The sequence below is a fragment of the Corythoichthys intestinalis genome, chromosome 3 (genome assembly GCF_030265065.1).
Source record: "Corythoichthys intestinalis isolate RoL2023-P3 chromosome 3, ASM3026506v1, whole genome shotgun sequence".
Classification (NCBI taxonomy): domain Eukaryota; kingdom Metazoa; phylum Chordata; class Actinopteri; order Syngnathiformes; family Syngnathidae; genus Corythoichthys; species Corythoichthys intestinalis.
The window spans coordinates 37,496,563-37,510,700 of NC_080397.1; the positions used below are offsets into that span (position 1 = coordinate 37,496,563).

Sequence of the window (14,138 nt, forward strand, 5' to 3'; positions counted from 1 at the left end):
TAGCATATTTAAGTCACCCTTATTTGATATTACTATGTTTAAGTATTTTCTTAAGGTATCTTTAGTATTTTTCTGTCTGTACGCATGTAAGAAAAACAAGCTGAAAGTGCACGGTCGTATTTTGGGTGTCAAATTCGCCTCTTGTAGGGCGTTTCGCCAGTGTAGCAAATTTTGGCAGAACACCGTTTTTTTTTGCCTGACTCTCATCTCATCCCGTTTTTCCTGTTCATTTTGCTTTTGCTGCTCGTTTTGTGTAATATTGACAGTGCTGTCATGCTCATTAATGTTCCTCTCGGGTTGAACGGATGACATATTTATGTCGCTAGAGTCATTCTCTGGTCGCCCGGCAGCGTAATTTCACCGCCCTGCAACGTCAACAACAATGGCGACCTATTAGTTAAACTAATTTTATAAATTTAAACATCAAACAAATAAAAACATCAAGAGAGGTTTTAATATCAAATTATTCTAACTCATAATAACGTTTATCTTTTAAGAACTACAAGTCTTTCTATCCGTGGATCACTTGGAGGGCTTTATGGTTTTGCATTTTATGTTTTATTGTTTTATTTGCTATTTTGACTTTTATCACGATGCGTTGTTTTTGTTATCGTTTTTTTTTTTTTGTCAATGTCATTGTATAATACTTTCCTGCCTTTTATTTATTATTCGTAATTAGTTAATAATTCCTTTTAAAAAGACATATATATATATATATATATATATATATATATATATATATATATATATATATATATATATATATATATATATATATATATATTTTTTTTTTTTTATTGAAATGTCAGCAACAGATCATTCAATGAAAATGAGATAATCACCAAACTTAATGTTGTGTGTGTGCCTAACTGTGGAAAGTGATCTATACGGATCATGGATCAAAATGATCCACTGAACCAATGGCGGAAAAGGAAAAAAGGATCAATCGATTTTGGATGCGTTAAAAATTTAACTACAATCAAATTGTGACATGACTTGACATTTCCACTCGAAACATATATAAACAACCCATTATAAACATTTTCACTGAATTGTACAGCTACTGTCCATACACACAATGTTTTATGAGCAAGTATTCCAGTAGTATAGATATATTAAAAACACCCACCTACAATGAGACCAATTTCACAATTATGATCATCATAGCCACACGTCATCATAGCTCCCACTGTGTCATTAATGACAGCCATAATGTCCACACTGATGTCCTGCAATAGATAAGTAAGCAAGCAAATCCAATTATATAATTTCAGTAAGTCAAGGACACTCCGATATTGCATATATAGAAATCTCAGCAGTATATTATAGCAGAAAACCGATGAATTTATTCAGATGCAGATAAAAAAAAAAAAAATACTAAATGATTCTTCTTTTAAGGCTGCTGCACATAAAGCTATACGACCAGTGAATAAACGTTAAGAAAACCGTTAAGAAAATGCACATCTGGTTTGATGCCTTAAATGTATTTTACTTACTTTTTAAAATGCCATTTTAGGTCTATTTAGACATACCCTGTATAAATATAACCTGCCTAAAGACTAAATATTTATTGTCATCTTTGGTTCATGATCATCTCTTTCTTAGGATCTATAGCAAACATACCCCTCGCTTCTTCACAGATCTCTGCAGAAGTTTGACTACGTCTTTTCCTTCAACTCCGGATGCCTTGAAGGCTTTTGTCCAGGAGATCAATATACTCTGAAAAAGACATATATAAATGGTATTAAAACAAAACAAAAAAAAAAACAACAAAAAAAATTTCAACATCCGTGTATACTGTACATAGTGGTTTACAGTGTTGTTAATAATGGCGTTAAGAGTATAACAGCATTACTAACGGCGTTACTTTTTTTCACAATTTTTTTCACTAGTGAGTAATATAATTAATTACTCTTCTCATCGTTGCAACGCCGTTACTGTTACAGAGGATGTAAAGGCGTGCGTTACTATGCTACTATGTTGGTTGAATGACGCGAGAAATGTCTGAGAGACGCGGACTCACAGAGAAAGCAGAGCGTGAGTGGGGAGGAGGAAAAGGAGTTATGACGCCGTTGCAAACATGATGCATTGGGTGGCTCCAATAAGAACTGACTGTAGCCGATAGCCTACAAACTATGCCCACATGATGCTACGATAGATATCACATGTATAGAGAACTAGATGCGAAATGATAGACTCACCGGCGTTAGTAAACAGCCGCCATCTTAAAGCAGTAGACTTCTCAGGAAGGCTCTGGTGTAGAGAACCTTTCTAGCGAATCTAAGTAACTTTTTATCTAAGATACTCATAAATCGGCAATGTCTTGACTTGAATCTATCTTTAAATGATGAAACAGTTTTAAAAATGTCACGTGTCGGAACTAGACAGAAGGGAACTAATGCAATAACGAGAGCAATTTTAACAACTTTAACGGTTGATTCACAACATTGAATGACTGCCAAACATAGCAAATGTTACTATTGAGTTATCGCAATATCCGTAGTACCCCTGTGTCTAGTTAAGTTTAGGGTAAAAAATTGGGCTAGGGCTAATTGTGCCAAAAACCTTTTGAACTTTCATAGTGTGACCTGTTTTTTTTTATTTATTATTAAAAAATTAAAAATTAAATGTAATTAAAAATTTAAAAAGTGTTGCTTATATCTTACTTTAAAAAAGTTAACTAATTATAGTAATTAATTTAATTACTGTAATTAGTTAAGTTTTTTAAAGTAAGATTGACAACACTGGTGGTTTAACACTTTTTTATGAAACGCAATCACACATAATGCATCACAAATAGGACAAAATCTTTGGTGTTAACTACAACAAAAATTAGTTGAAAAAAATTCTAAGTCATGGAACTTCATCTGTGGTTATGTCTGTCCCTGGCATTGCATAAATTAGACTAAATTTACACTGCAACATTACTCACCTCATCCAACTTGCTCTGTTGACAAGGAAAAGAGAAGGTAAAGCCCAAAGGCAGCCTTTTGTCCTTTATTCCTAACTTCTCCATGAAATTAGCCAGGCATTCAGCTATATAGTCAAATAACTGGAAGTTAAAAAGAAGGGTACAAAATGTCACGTGTACATTGGTGTACATTATATTCATTAATGTGAAAATCGTTTGGTTATCATACATTGACACCACCCCTCTGGCGACTGTTGCTGGTGTCATTAGCAGCTAATATTTTTATTTGACAACGATTACATACAGTATTCCTAACTCATTCACTACCATATAAAAATGTTGTTTATGATGTTCAATTGCTCATAACTAAAGAACGAAAAACAGTAAAAACTAACCTTTTTTATGATTAAAGATGGGAATCTAATCTTTTTATAAATTCTGGGTTCTTTTAGCCAAACACACAATAGTCTGTGGCACATGAAAGAAGGGGATGTCTTGTTAAAAAAAAACCCCAAAAAAAACAAAAAAAAAGGCTGGAGTGAGTGAATTTTGCATGTACTAAGTGCATCATATCTCTCCAACCTTGCTCTGTGATCATATTTTGAAGAAGAAATTGCCCTTCCTTGAGTCATTATGGAACTTGATTATTTGATATAATTTTCAGTAAGATATAGCAAAACAAAAAAATTCAATATATTCTGCAATTCTTAGATCTTAATTTGTTGGGTTTATTAATAAAACAGGCATTGTGAAGTTAATCCTACCTCAGATCCGCAGCCTCTCTTGAGATGTTCAGGAATATCATAAATCTGATTTTCCATGTCCACTTTTTGCTCGCCATTAGCCATAACGGTAACTAGAAGCACTCGGAATGTGGACCCACCAAGGTCCAAAGCCAAAAATTCTCCTTGTTCTAAACACAACAGCAAGCAAAGTACATTCAAAAAACACTTCATAAGAGACATACACCATAAAAAGGCACTTAAATGATTGATTAGCATGATTATTTATTAATACCAGGGCAAAAATGACATTTCAACACGAACATCTGAATACTGATTTGCAATGAAACTGGTTCATATCAAAATGTAGTATTGCTTCATTGTTTTTGTTTCTGAGCAACAAATTTGACAACCAGCTATATACACACTGCAGTTTTAACGATAGTTACCAAAACATAATAGTGATGTGCATAAAAACAAAAATACAATGGAGCGTGAGGTAAATATGATATGTTGGTCATTCCATATTTAGAAATTAACTTTCGGTTTCTGTTCTTATTTGAATCACGCCGCAGGCCCGCAGCAAGCGTGTCATGTAGGCTGGTGGCGACAATATTGTATATGTGATCAAGACCATGCTAGAGAATGCCCGTGCGTACCCCCCCAAAAGAATGAAATTGTTTAACTGTGTCCTAAATCAAAATGCAAGCATGAGCCATGATCCTATAGAAATATGAAAGATGATGCTGAAGTTGTCTCTCAATATTACAGCGGTGGGGGAGGAACAAGGGAGCGGAAAAAGAATAACAGGGTCTGACACTCAGTGACACTTGCTTCTGAATTCTCGACGTGCAGCCAATGATGAGCCTGTGTGCAAGAGGGGGAGGGACCAAGAAATGTCACTTCCCGTTCTGTTAAGTTACTAAGCGGTCTTTGGTGATTCGTTCGGCAACGTCACTTTCCGTTCACTAACCAAACAAATTATTTGGTGGGGTGGGGGAGGGGGGAATTGGGGGGGCGAACGTTTTGTTGAACGATTGGTTTGAACGAATCTTTCTCCAGAATTAATTCTAATGGATTCGTTCCCTCAACTTAACTGTTTATCCCGCCACTAATGTCCACCTCACAGTTTTGTGGTCAGGGTTGAAATCTAGGTTTAGGCTTTTCTCTTTGCACACAAAGAAGCAATATGTAATATTGGTGGCCAAAAATGGTACTGCAACAGGATAAAAATATTGAAGCGTACAACATCCCCTTCGGGGTGCAAGATACAGAAGTGCATTTCAATCAGAAACTAGAAAATGCATGGGTAGCTTTGCTCTGCTGTTCAGCATACTTGTAGTACAAGTACGTATACAGTGTACTTGTAGTACAAGTATACGCGCAGTGCAGATAGACCTGCGCGCAGTGCAGGTGTGCGTGCTCGTAGCACGAGTACACGTAGCTTTGGATTACATGAAAAGCTACCATTTAATTAATTATTCAACAATGCAAGGAATGGATGTTTATTAATGCAATAAATAGAATATTTCATTGAATGGAGCATTTAAGCTATCACCAAATGAAATTCTATTCAGTGGATGATTGAAAAATGCATTTTTGATTTGTTTTATAAGGCAGCTGAAAATACATCACTTGACACAGCTAATTAGCTACTAGTAGGAAAGGTCTGTCAATACATTACTTAATTGTCGGAAGCATGCTGTGGCAGTGTTTCAAAGGTGCATGGCGGAGTCAAGGACAGAGTATGGGGAAATAAATTAAAAAATATGCCCAATTTCCTAATCATTTTTTACAAACGTTCGAAAACAGATAGTAATCAATATGCAACACTTAATTTCTATAAATCTCTGCTGGTCATTACATTTTCAAGTTATTACTTCAACAATATTCCGAACAAAATTACAATGATTTATTACTGGTGAGTAGTGGCGGATGCTGGTATTTGAAGGAGGGGAAGCTCAAATTGTGTCCGCCAGTGAGTGCTTTGTGACGATGGAGGGGCTCCGCGACACCCGCCGCTTCGTAGGGAAACAAACTAGAGTGACAAAAATCATTCTACAAACACAAACAGCCACAAAAGAAAAAAAAAAAACACCAGAATAAGAAGTTTGATTTTCACTCATCGTCTTTAACAAAGAAAGTGTCGCTAGGATGATTAGGAAAGTCTCCGGTTCAACTCAAAGCAAAGGAATGAAGATTGAAAAATTTGTCCTGCGGATGTTAAACAACAAAGTCGCTGATTCGCTTATTTCGCTTTCAATCAAAGAGGGATTAAGCCTTAGACAGATCATCCAATCATCATGCAGAGAAGCAGGCATCCGGGACAGTCAAGCCCCGTCATTGCCCAGAGACGTACAGCGTCTGATGGGTAGGACAAACCCAGCCTATAGCCAATGACTCGTCTTGTTTCGTAATGGTGGAACAATGCACTCTCCATTCTGGAGATATACAGCGTCCACAATGTTTAAAGGACCGTGGAGCTGTGCGAATGGATGAAAAGTAAGCCACATCATAACCAGTGATAAAGAATCTGGTTCTGAAAAAAAGTTAAACGCATTGTAGCACACATTTCGTCAATGACATGTACACACAACAGTATGCATTTGATCCCTTATTTTCTGACATTTTAGGGGAAGCTGAGCTACCCTTTCAGAACTAGAGCAATCGCCTCTGCTGGCGAGCTACTTTCTGAACAGGGCCACATTGATGACCCTTGGTACAGCAAATCAGAAGCAGATCAAATAAAAACAACAAAGGACTGATAAATGAGTCCTCAGGGACACAGCAACGGAGCAATTCTGAGGAGAGCTTCAAACCCCTTTATGTCCAACCATAGGTAAAATGGAGGGATAATGATCCATGATCCAGCAAGTCAAAGGATGCTGTCAAGTCTTTTAAGGATACCATGATCCAGCATGTGAAAGGATACCGCCAGGTCGTAATGACTCAGTCCTCAGAGTTAGGCTATAAACGACATCAGACAATTTGACAAGGCTGACAGGTATAGTATGTATTGCTCATCGGAAAAGAGCTTCTTAGATGAGTGTTCTGTAGAACATTTTTCAGTAATTAAGAGTTTGAGGAAAGCTCAGTATAATTGTGTGAAGATTGGTAACTTGGTAACACCAGGGATCTTTTCTGGCCACCCTACTTGAATATTTCTCTATCAATTAAAATATTTACACATTATATCTTCAATAAACTCTTTAAGATTACTGATTATTTCATTTTTACATCTTAAATATTCAATCAAGCAATTTTATTCTGGGGAATAATTTAATTTATTATTATTATTTTTCCCAGGCTATTCAGTTACACTGCTTCGTGTTTACAGATAGTACGAGTTAGTTTTGAATACCAAATATTAGTGAAATGGGCAAAATGTGCAGCAGTTACACAACAGTTGTCAAATTGTGGATTATTATATATACAATTATTTCTTAGTTCTAGAGACACGCACTCAAAAAATATTTCTCTTATCTGTTAAAACACATTTTGATATTGCTAATATGGATATCCTGTCTCCTCCACTCAAACTCGAAAAAATCCTAACTAGTTGGGCATGTGACTTTCACAGTACTGTATATTGGGCCACATACAAAAACAGTAGTAAGGATAAAAGCATTACCTGTCCTATCTGGTGTTGAGAGTACATATGTAGGCAGCATCCGTACAGCTGCTGTGGGGTTAGTATCTCTGCAAAGGCCTTTGTCCATTTCTCGTCGAAACCTTATTGATATATCCATCAGAGTTTTATCAGGCAGCTGAAGATGGTGCAAGTACTTGTCCAACTAAACACCAGAATATATTAGACGTGTTACACAGGGAGTTTCAATCCTTATTTAACAGTAAGGATATGTTATTTGCAACATGAACAGCTTTTTTCACACATATTGTCAAACAAGAAAAAGAAATGTCAATTTGCCAACAACATAAAAGTGCTGCGACACAGCCATTGGTCATAGTAGTTAATGATTTATAGAAGGAAGGGTAAATGTTGATCTTTACAAAGGAGCCAGGTGGTTTCCTTCAAGCCAACATCCTTATCCACCATGCTCAAATCTTTGATGATGGGAAAGGGTGAGAAGTCAAGTAAATGTATATTATATTAATGTATAATGTATATTATATTAGATATACAGTGGTATGAAAAAAAAAAATATCTGAACCTTTTGGAATTTCTCAAATTTCTGCACAAAATCACCATCAAATGCGAGCTTGTAAAAAACAATACTATTGCAAATTACTGGAAGACAACAAAACCTACACGTGTAGACTGTGGAAAATACTAAACGGGATGATAAAAAGAAATAGGGAGTCAGGGAAATCTTACCCTGAGTTCTTTTATGGAGATAACAGTGAGATGAGGAACAAAGAAGAGATTGCAAACAAATTCAATGAATTCTTTGTAACTGTTGGGCCTAAACTAGCTGAGAACATTCCCTCTGTAGCTACTCATATGCGCCCTGACCCCATTCTAAAATCCATGTTTTTGGAGCCAATACAGGCAGCCGAGGTAAAGAGTAATTATGCAGTGCGACAACAAAGATTCCACCGACCTACAGGAAATTGACATGAATCTCATTAAAAGCATTCATAATGAAATACTACTCCGCATAACTCATATTTTCAATACATCTTTTGAGACAGGAATCTTCCCTGATGAAATGAAAATTGCTAAAGTTATCCCAATCTTCAAAGGTGGGAACCCACATGAGTTCAACAACTATAGACCTATCTCTATCCTGCCTCAACTATCAAAAATTCTCGAAAAACTCTTCAACAACCGACTTGACAAATACATAACAAAACATCATTTGTTATATGATAGCCAATATGGGTTTAGAAAAAAAACACTCCACTACGCAGGCCCTAGCAGAGTCTGTAGAACTGATCACAGATGCTGTTGATCGAAAAGAATACTCAGTGGGCATTTTCCTGGACCTAAAAAAAGCCTTTGATACTGTTAACCACAATATCCTACTGGACAAACTAGAGAAACTTGGAATGCGAGGCATCGTTCTAAACTGGATAAGTAGCTACCTGGAAAATTGTTCGCAATATGTAGCATATGATGGGTGCAGATCGACTACACGTCAAATTACATGCGGCGTGCCCCAAGGCTCTGTCCTGGGACCGTAATTATTCATCCTATACATAAATGACTGACATCAAGCATCTAAAGTAAAGATACACGATAATATCGGTCACCGATAATTATCGGCCGATAATGGCAATTATGACATCACACAGATAATCCAGATAATTAAAAAATTCAACCGATAATGCAATCCGATAATTATATACTTGATTTTGCCTCCAAATGTGCGCAACCGAAGAATTCAGCACGTCGCCTCCTCAACCCCTCCCCTCTCTGAAGCCCCTGAGGGAGGAGGGGTTGAGGAGGCGGAGTTACAAGACAAGAAGTAGTTGAATATTATGGCGGCTGTTACTAAAAAAACGACGCTCTCGCCATCTGCAAAACGTACCGTATAAGTTCCACGAGGCAGAAAGAACGCGTCCTCATTCAAAACCACTAACCCAGCAGCCATTTAAAACTGCATCACAAAGAATTTTGGAACAAATACGAGGCTGCTGCTAGCAGGAATGCTAAAGCTATTGTAAACACTAAGTTAAACTACAGGGCTTGTGACGATACAGAGTCGGGCTGTTTGGGAATGCAGCCCAAGGTGGGTGGTAAATTCGCATCTAAAGCTAAACACCGGCACTACTGGAGACCGATAGTCGGCAAGTAGCAGTCTTCTGACGGAGCCCGCCGCTCTGGCCAGTCCGGCAGGCCGCCGCCGCCTCGCCATAGGCGGGGCGGGCTGAGACCGGTTCCCCTGCCTTTGGACCTCCGGCGAACACCCCGGTTTCTCGAGCGTTCCCCCACGGCGTGCAAGCAGAGCCAGGACCCGAATACGCCGCGGCGAACCGGCCGGATTATCCGGGACGAATGTAGCTGCCGCCGCCGCCGAGACGAGACACAGTTTTTTTTTTTTTTACCTTAATGACCCGAGAACCAAAGCCCTGGATAAAAGAAATAATGCAGTTTATACAACCACCATTCTTCATGAAAAAGTGATGTCCGGTAAGCAAGCTTATCATGACGGCACAGTGGTTATAAGATAATTTAAACATGGAGAAAACGAAGTGAGCCAGTCAATAATGCATTCACAATGTGAAATGACGAGCGGTCAGATGACTTTGTAACGCTGCCTTTATTTTCGGCTTAATAAAACTCAGGCACAAAACAACACGCACGTGGATGCGAGCTCCAACTCCGTCCAAATAGTACTGCCGTGTAGCAGTTTAGCTGCTGTAACGCAAATGTCGTGAAAGCCGCAAATGTAAACAAAGCGCTCCAGAATGGGTACATGACATCTCGCTCTTTTGAGGTAATCATTTTCACAGTGTGCAACAAAGCATATAACATTAGCAATCACTTTTCAAATTATTTAACTTATTTCTCTGCTCAATTACAGTCACAGTAGGTAATCAAATTCTTAAATCGATATTCTGTAGCCACAAATATTATTCAAAATCTTTCCTTCTTCAATTTTTTTTTTTTTAGGATTAAGTATAATAATGTATTGCTTAAAACAAGGCTGTTAAGATTATTTTCAGCTAGCTATTTTTCTTCCAAGAAATCTGAGAGAAATACACTTGAAGCGATGGCAGATAATTTCACTTATTGCCAATAGATTTACACTTAAAACTGACTAGTTTTAAGGAGGTGTGTTTTGCAGCGGATTAATGTTATATATGTTAGGAATGGCTTACTTTTAAATGCATTTTTGTGCAACTTAGGTATTTACTCTGTAAGTAATTGTTGCCAAAGGTTTACCATTACACAATGTCAGACAATCTGTCATTATTTAGATGTTTGAACTGACGACTTGTTCATACTTTATGTTGAAAAAAAGAGCAATAAATTATATTTTTGCACAGTAATATTTTCTTTTGTGTCTACTTTAAAATTTTACATAAAACTTTTAATAGAATTATCGGCTTGACATTATCGGTTATCGGTTGGAATGAGGAGGAAATTATCGGTTATCGGTATCGGTTGAAAACTGCATTATCGTGCATCACTAATCTAAACTACTTAAAATGGTTCTTTTTGCAGACGACACCAACATCTTTTGTTCTGGAAAGGACCTACACAGTCTATCTATACAAATAAATGCAGAACTAGCAAAACTGCAAAAATGGTTCGATGCAAATAAATTATCCCTGAATCTCGAGAAAACTAAATACATACTATTTGGCAGAAAAGGACTGAATGAGAACCTAAACATACAAATAAATAATGTTGTGATACAAAGAGTACAACAGCACAAAGTCTTAGGTATTGTTCTCGATCACCGCCTCACTTGGAAGCCTCATGTGGAGCAATTGCGCAACAAACTCGCTAGGAGCATCTCCATTCTCTTTAGAGTTCAAAACATGCTAGATACGAGGGCTCTCCAAACCCTATACTGCGCGCTCGTTCTGCCGCACCTCAACTACTGCTTGGAGATCTGGGGACACACATATGCAACACATCTATGTCCACTCTTTATCCTTAAAAAAAAGCCATTAGAATTATTCATAGAGCACCGTTCAGAGCACATACCAATGAACTTTTCATCAAGTCCAAGCTATTAAAATTTCATGACCTGGTTAACTACAAAACTGCTCAAATGATGTACAAGGCCAACACAAACAGTCTCCCGACTAACCTACAAGCATTGTTCCAATTAAGAGAATCCTCCTACGATCTGAGAGGAAACAGACCGTTTTCCTATCAGACCATTAGGACTACGATGAAATCGTTCTCGATTGTAAACACTGGGGCTCGCCTATGGAATACATGTGATGCAGCGCTAACGAATATAAATTCATTAAGTTACTTCAAAAAAATGTACAAACAAAATATAATAAAACATTACATTGACCGTCATAAGCACAGAGCGCACACACATCACAGATATGATGTTCTCACAGCAAAGGATGATTAAATGTCAGGGTCAGAGAATAAGACATAACAATTGCTCTTAGGATATGCCCTCCAGCAAAATCGCATTACTGAGCTGCCATTGCAACAAGAGTGCCGTGTTTGACCTGCGAATTGACAATATGTGAAAATCCATGGCAATCAATGACTTTCGAACGAAATGTGAAGATTATGACTGGACTGATACACAATATGCTGTTTGTGCGTCCCGGGCTGATGGGGGACGGGTTTCGATAAGCATCTGCTTTTCCCGCCTTTCCTTGTCTGTCTTCGTCTTACCTTCGGGTAAAAATTCCACACTCTGAAACTGTCAATGATTTTGATGATGATGACAATGACAAAAAAAAAAAAAAAAAAAATTCAAATGTTATCGGATCTTTGTCAAAATCACACAGATGAAAAAACTGTGTTTGCTTTAACTAAAACCACCCAAACATTTCTAAGTTTTCATATTTTAATGAGGATAGTATGCAAACAATGACAGAAGGGGGAAAATAAGTGAACCCTCACATTTAATATTTTGTGGCCCCCCATTTGGCAGCAATAACTTCAACCAGACGCTTCCTGTAGCTGCAGATCAGTCTGGCACATCGATCAGGACTAATCTTAGCCCATTCTTCTCTACAAAACAGCTGTAGTTTAGTCACATTCCTGGGATGCCTGGGATGAATCGCTGTCTTTAGGTCATGCTACAGCATCTCATTGGGGTTCAAGTCTGGACTTTGACTTGGCCACTCCAGAACATGTATTTCGTTCTTCTGAAACCATTCTGAAGTTGATTTACTTCTGTGTTTAGGATCGTCTTGTTGCAGCACTTTTTAGCTTCAACTGTCTGACAGACGGCCTCAGGTTTTCCTGCAAAACATCCTAATAAACTTTTGAATTCATTCTTCCATTAATGACTGCAAGTTGTCCAGTCCCAGAGGCAGCAAAACAGCCCCAAATGACGATGCTCCCTCCACCATGCTTCACAGTGAGGATGAGGTGTTGATGTTGGCGAGTTGTTCAATGTTTCCTCCACAGATGACTTTGTGTGTTACTCCAAAACAATTCAGCTTTGGTTTCATAAGTCCAAAAAATATTTTGCCAAAACTTCTGTGGAGAGTCCAAGTGCCTTTTTGCGAAAATTAAACGAGCAAAAATGTTTTTCTTAGACAGCAGTGCCTTCCTCTCCTCCCATGAAGACCATTCTTGGCTATAGTTTTACATACAGTTGTGTGTGCACACAGATAGTGGACTGTGCCAGTGATTTCTGTAAGTCTTTAGCAGACACTCTAGGGTTCTTTTTACCTCTCTGAGTATTCTGCGCTGAACTCTTGGCACCATCTTTGGTGGACGGCCACTCCTTGGGAGAGAAGCAACAGTGACAAACTCTCTCCATTTGTAGACACCTTCTCTTGACTGTCGATTGATGAACATCCAGACTTTTAGAGATGGTTTTGTATCCTTTCCCAGCTTTATACAAATCAACAATCCTTGATCAGACGTCTTCAGACAGCTCTTTTGACCAAGCCATGATGCACTGACTTAAATTTTTTTGGTAAAAATTGGTTTCAATTGCTCTTTACGTCTCCTTAGGCAGAGGGTTCACTTATTCTTCCCCCTTCTGTCATTGTTTGCATGCTATCTTCATTAAAATCTATCTATCTATCTATCTATCTATCTATCTATCTATCTATAAATGTGTGGGTGGTTTTAGTTAAAGTAGACACCGTTTTAACATCTGTGTGATTTTGACAAAGATCAGATCACATTTGATAGTGTTTTTATGCAGAAATGTGAGAAATTCCAAAAGGTTCAGATACTTTTTCATGCCACTGTACTAGATATAATATTGTGGCGTCACTATGTCTTAATTCCTGTTATATTGCTACTCTATAATCTAAACAACCAAAACACTTCTGAAATCCGACTTCTAATAAGCAAATTTACACTAATTTTTACACAAAGGTCTATGCGACCGAGAATACTTCATAGAAAACACAACTAATAATAAACACACGAACATGCAGTTTCGCTACTGAAATTACATTAATATCGTTTCTCACAGGTGAACAGCGACCAATTTAAAGATTTTCTACGCAACAAGACACACCGACGTTCGTTCGTCGAGTGTACTGTACTGTGCACAACAAGGGTGCTAGCTGTATTACCCTTCACGGTGACATACCTTATGGAACACTCAGTAAACTTCTTTAAAATCATTGTATTTTTTCGATTTTTTTAAAACAACCATTCGTTTCATTACTCACTTTATTTTCTTGGTCATCATAAAGTTCGGGAGAGTAGTTAGTGAGCAAACTCGAGGACATAGTTGATGTTTGTTTAGTCGTTCTTCCTTTGTCGAAAGATTAACTATGGATTATAGTTAATAAATAATTGATTAAACTTTGGATTTAAATAGCTCCGTTTCCCTTGTTGGTTTTTGTAAGTTACTTAGGAAAAAATACAGTTAGAGCTTCCGGGACTTGTGTGGTTGGTGATGTCACGTAAATTCAAATCG

At 37.6% G+C, this 14,138-nt stretch overlaps 1 protein-coding gene across 1 annotated transcript in view; it reads right to left on the bottom strand.

Annotated features, from left to right (window-relative positions):
• Positions 1–14,108, bottom strand: part of hk2 (hexokinase 2) — a 78,036-nt gene extending 63,928 nt beyond the window's left edge. Inside the window, exons 1-6 of the mRNA XM_057831749.1 lie at positions 13,888–14,108; positions 7,265–7,427; positions 3,676–3,824; positions 2,933–3,052; positions 1,624–1,719; positions 1,130–1,229 (exon numbers count right to left, since the gene is read on the bottom strand). Coding sequence (XP_057687732.1) covers positions 1,130–1,229; positions 1,624–1,719; positions 2,933–3,052; positions 3,676–3,824; positions 7,265–7,427; positions 13,888–13,947 — 688 coding nt within the window. The 5' untranslated portion in view covers positions 13,948–14,108. The remainder of the gene's footprint in view (positions 1–1,129; positions 1,230–1,623; positions 1,720–2,932; positions 3,053–3,675; positions 3,825–7,264; positions 7,428–13,887) is intronic.
• Positions 14,109–14,138: the final 30 nt, after the last annotated feature.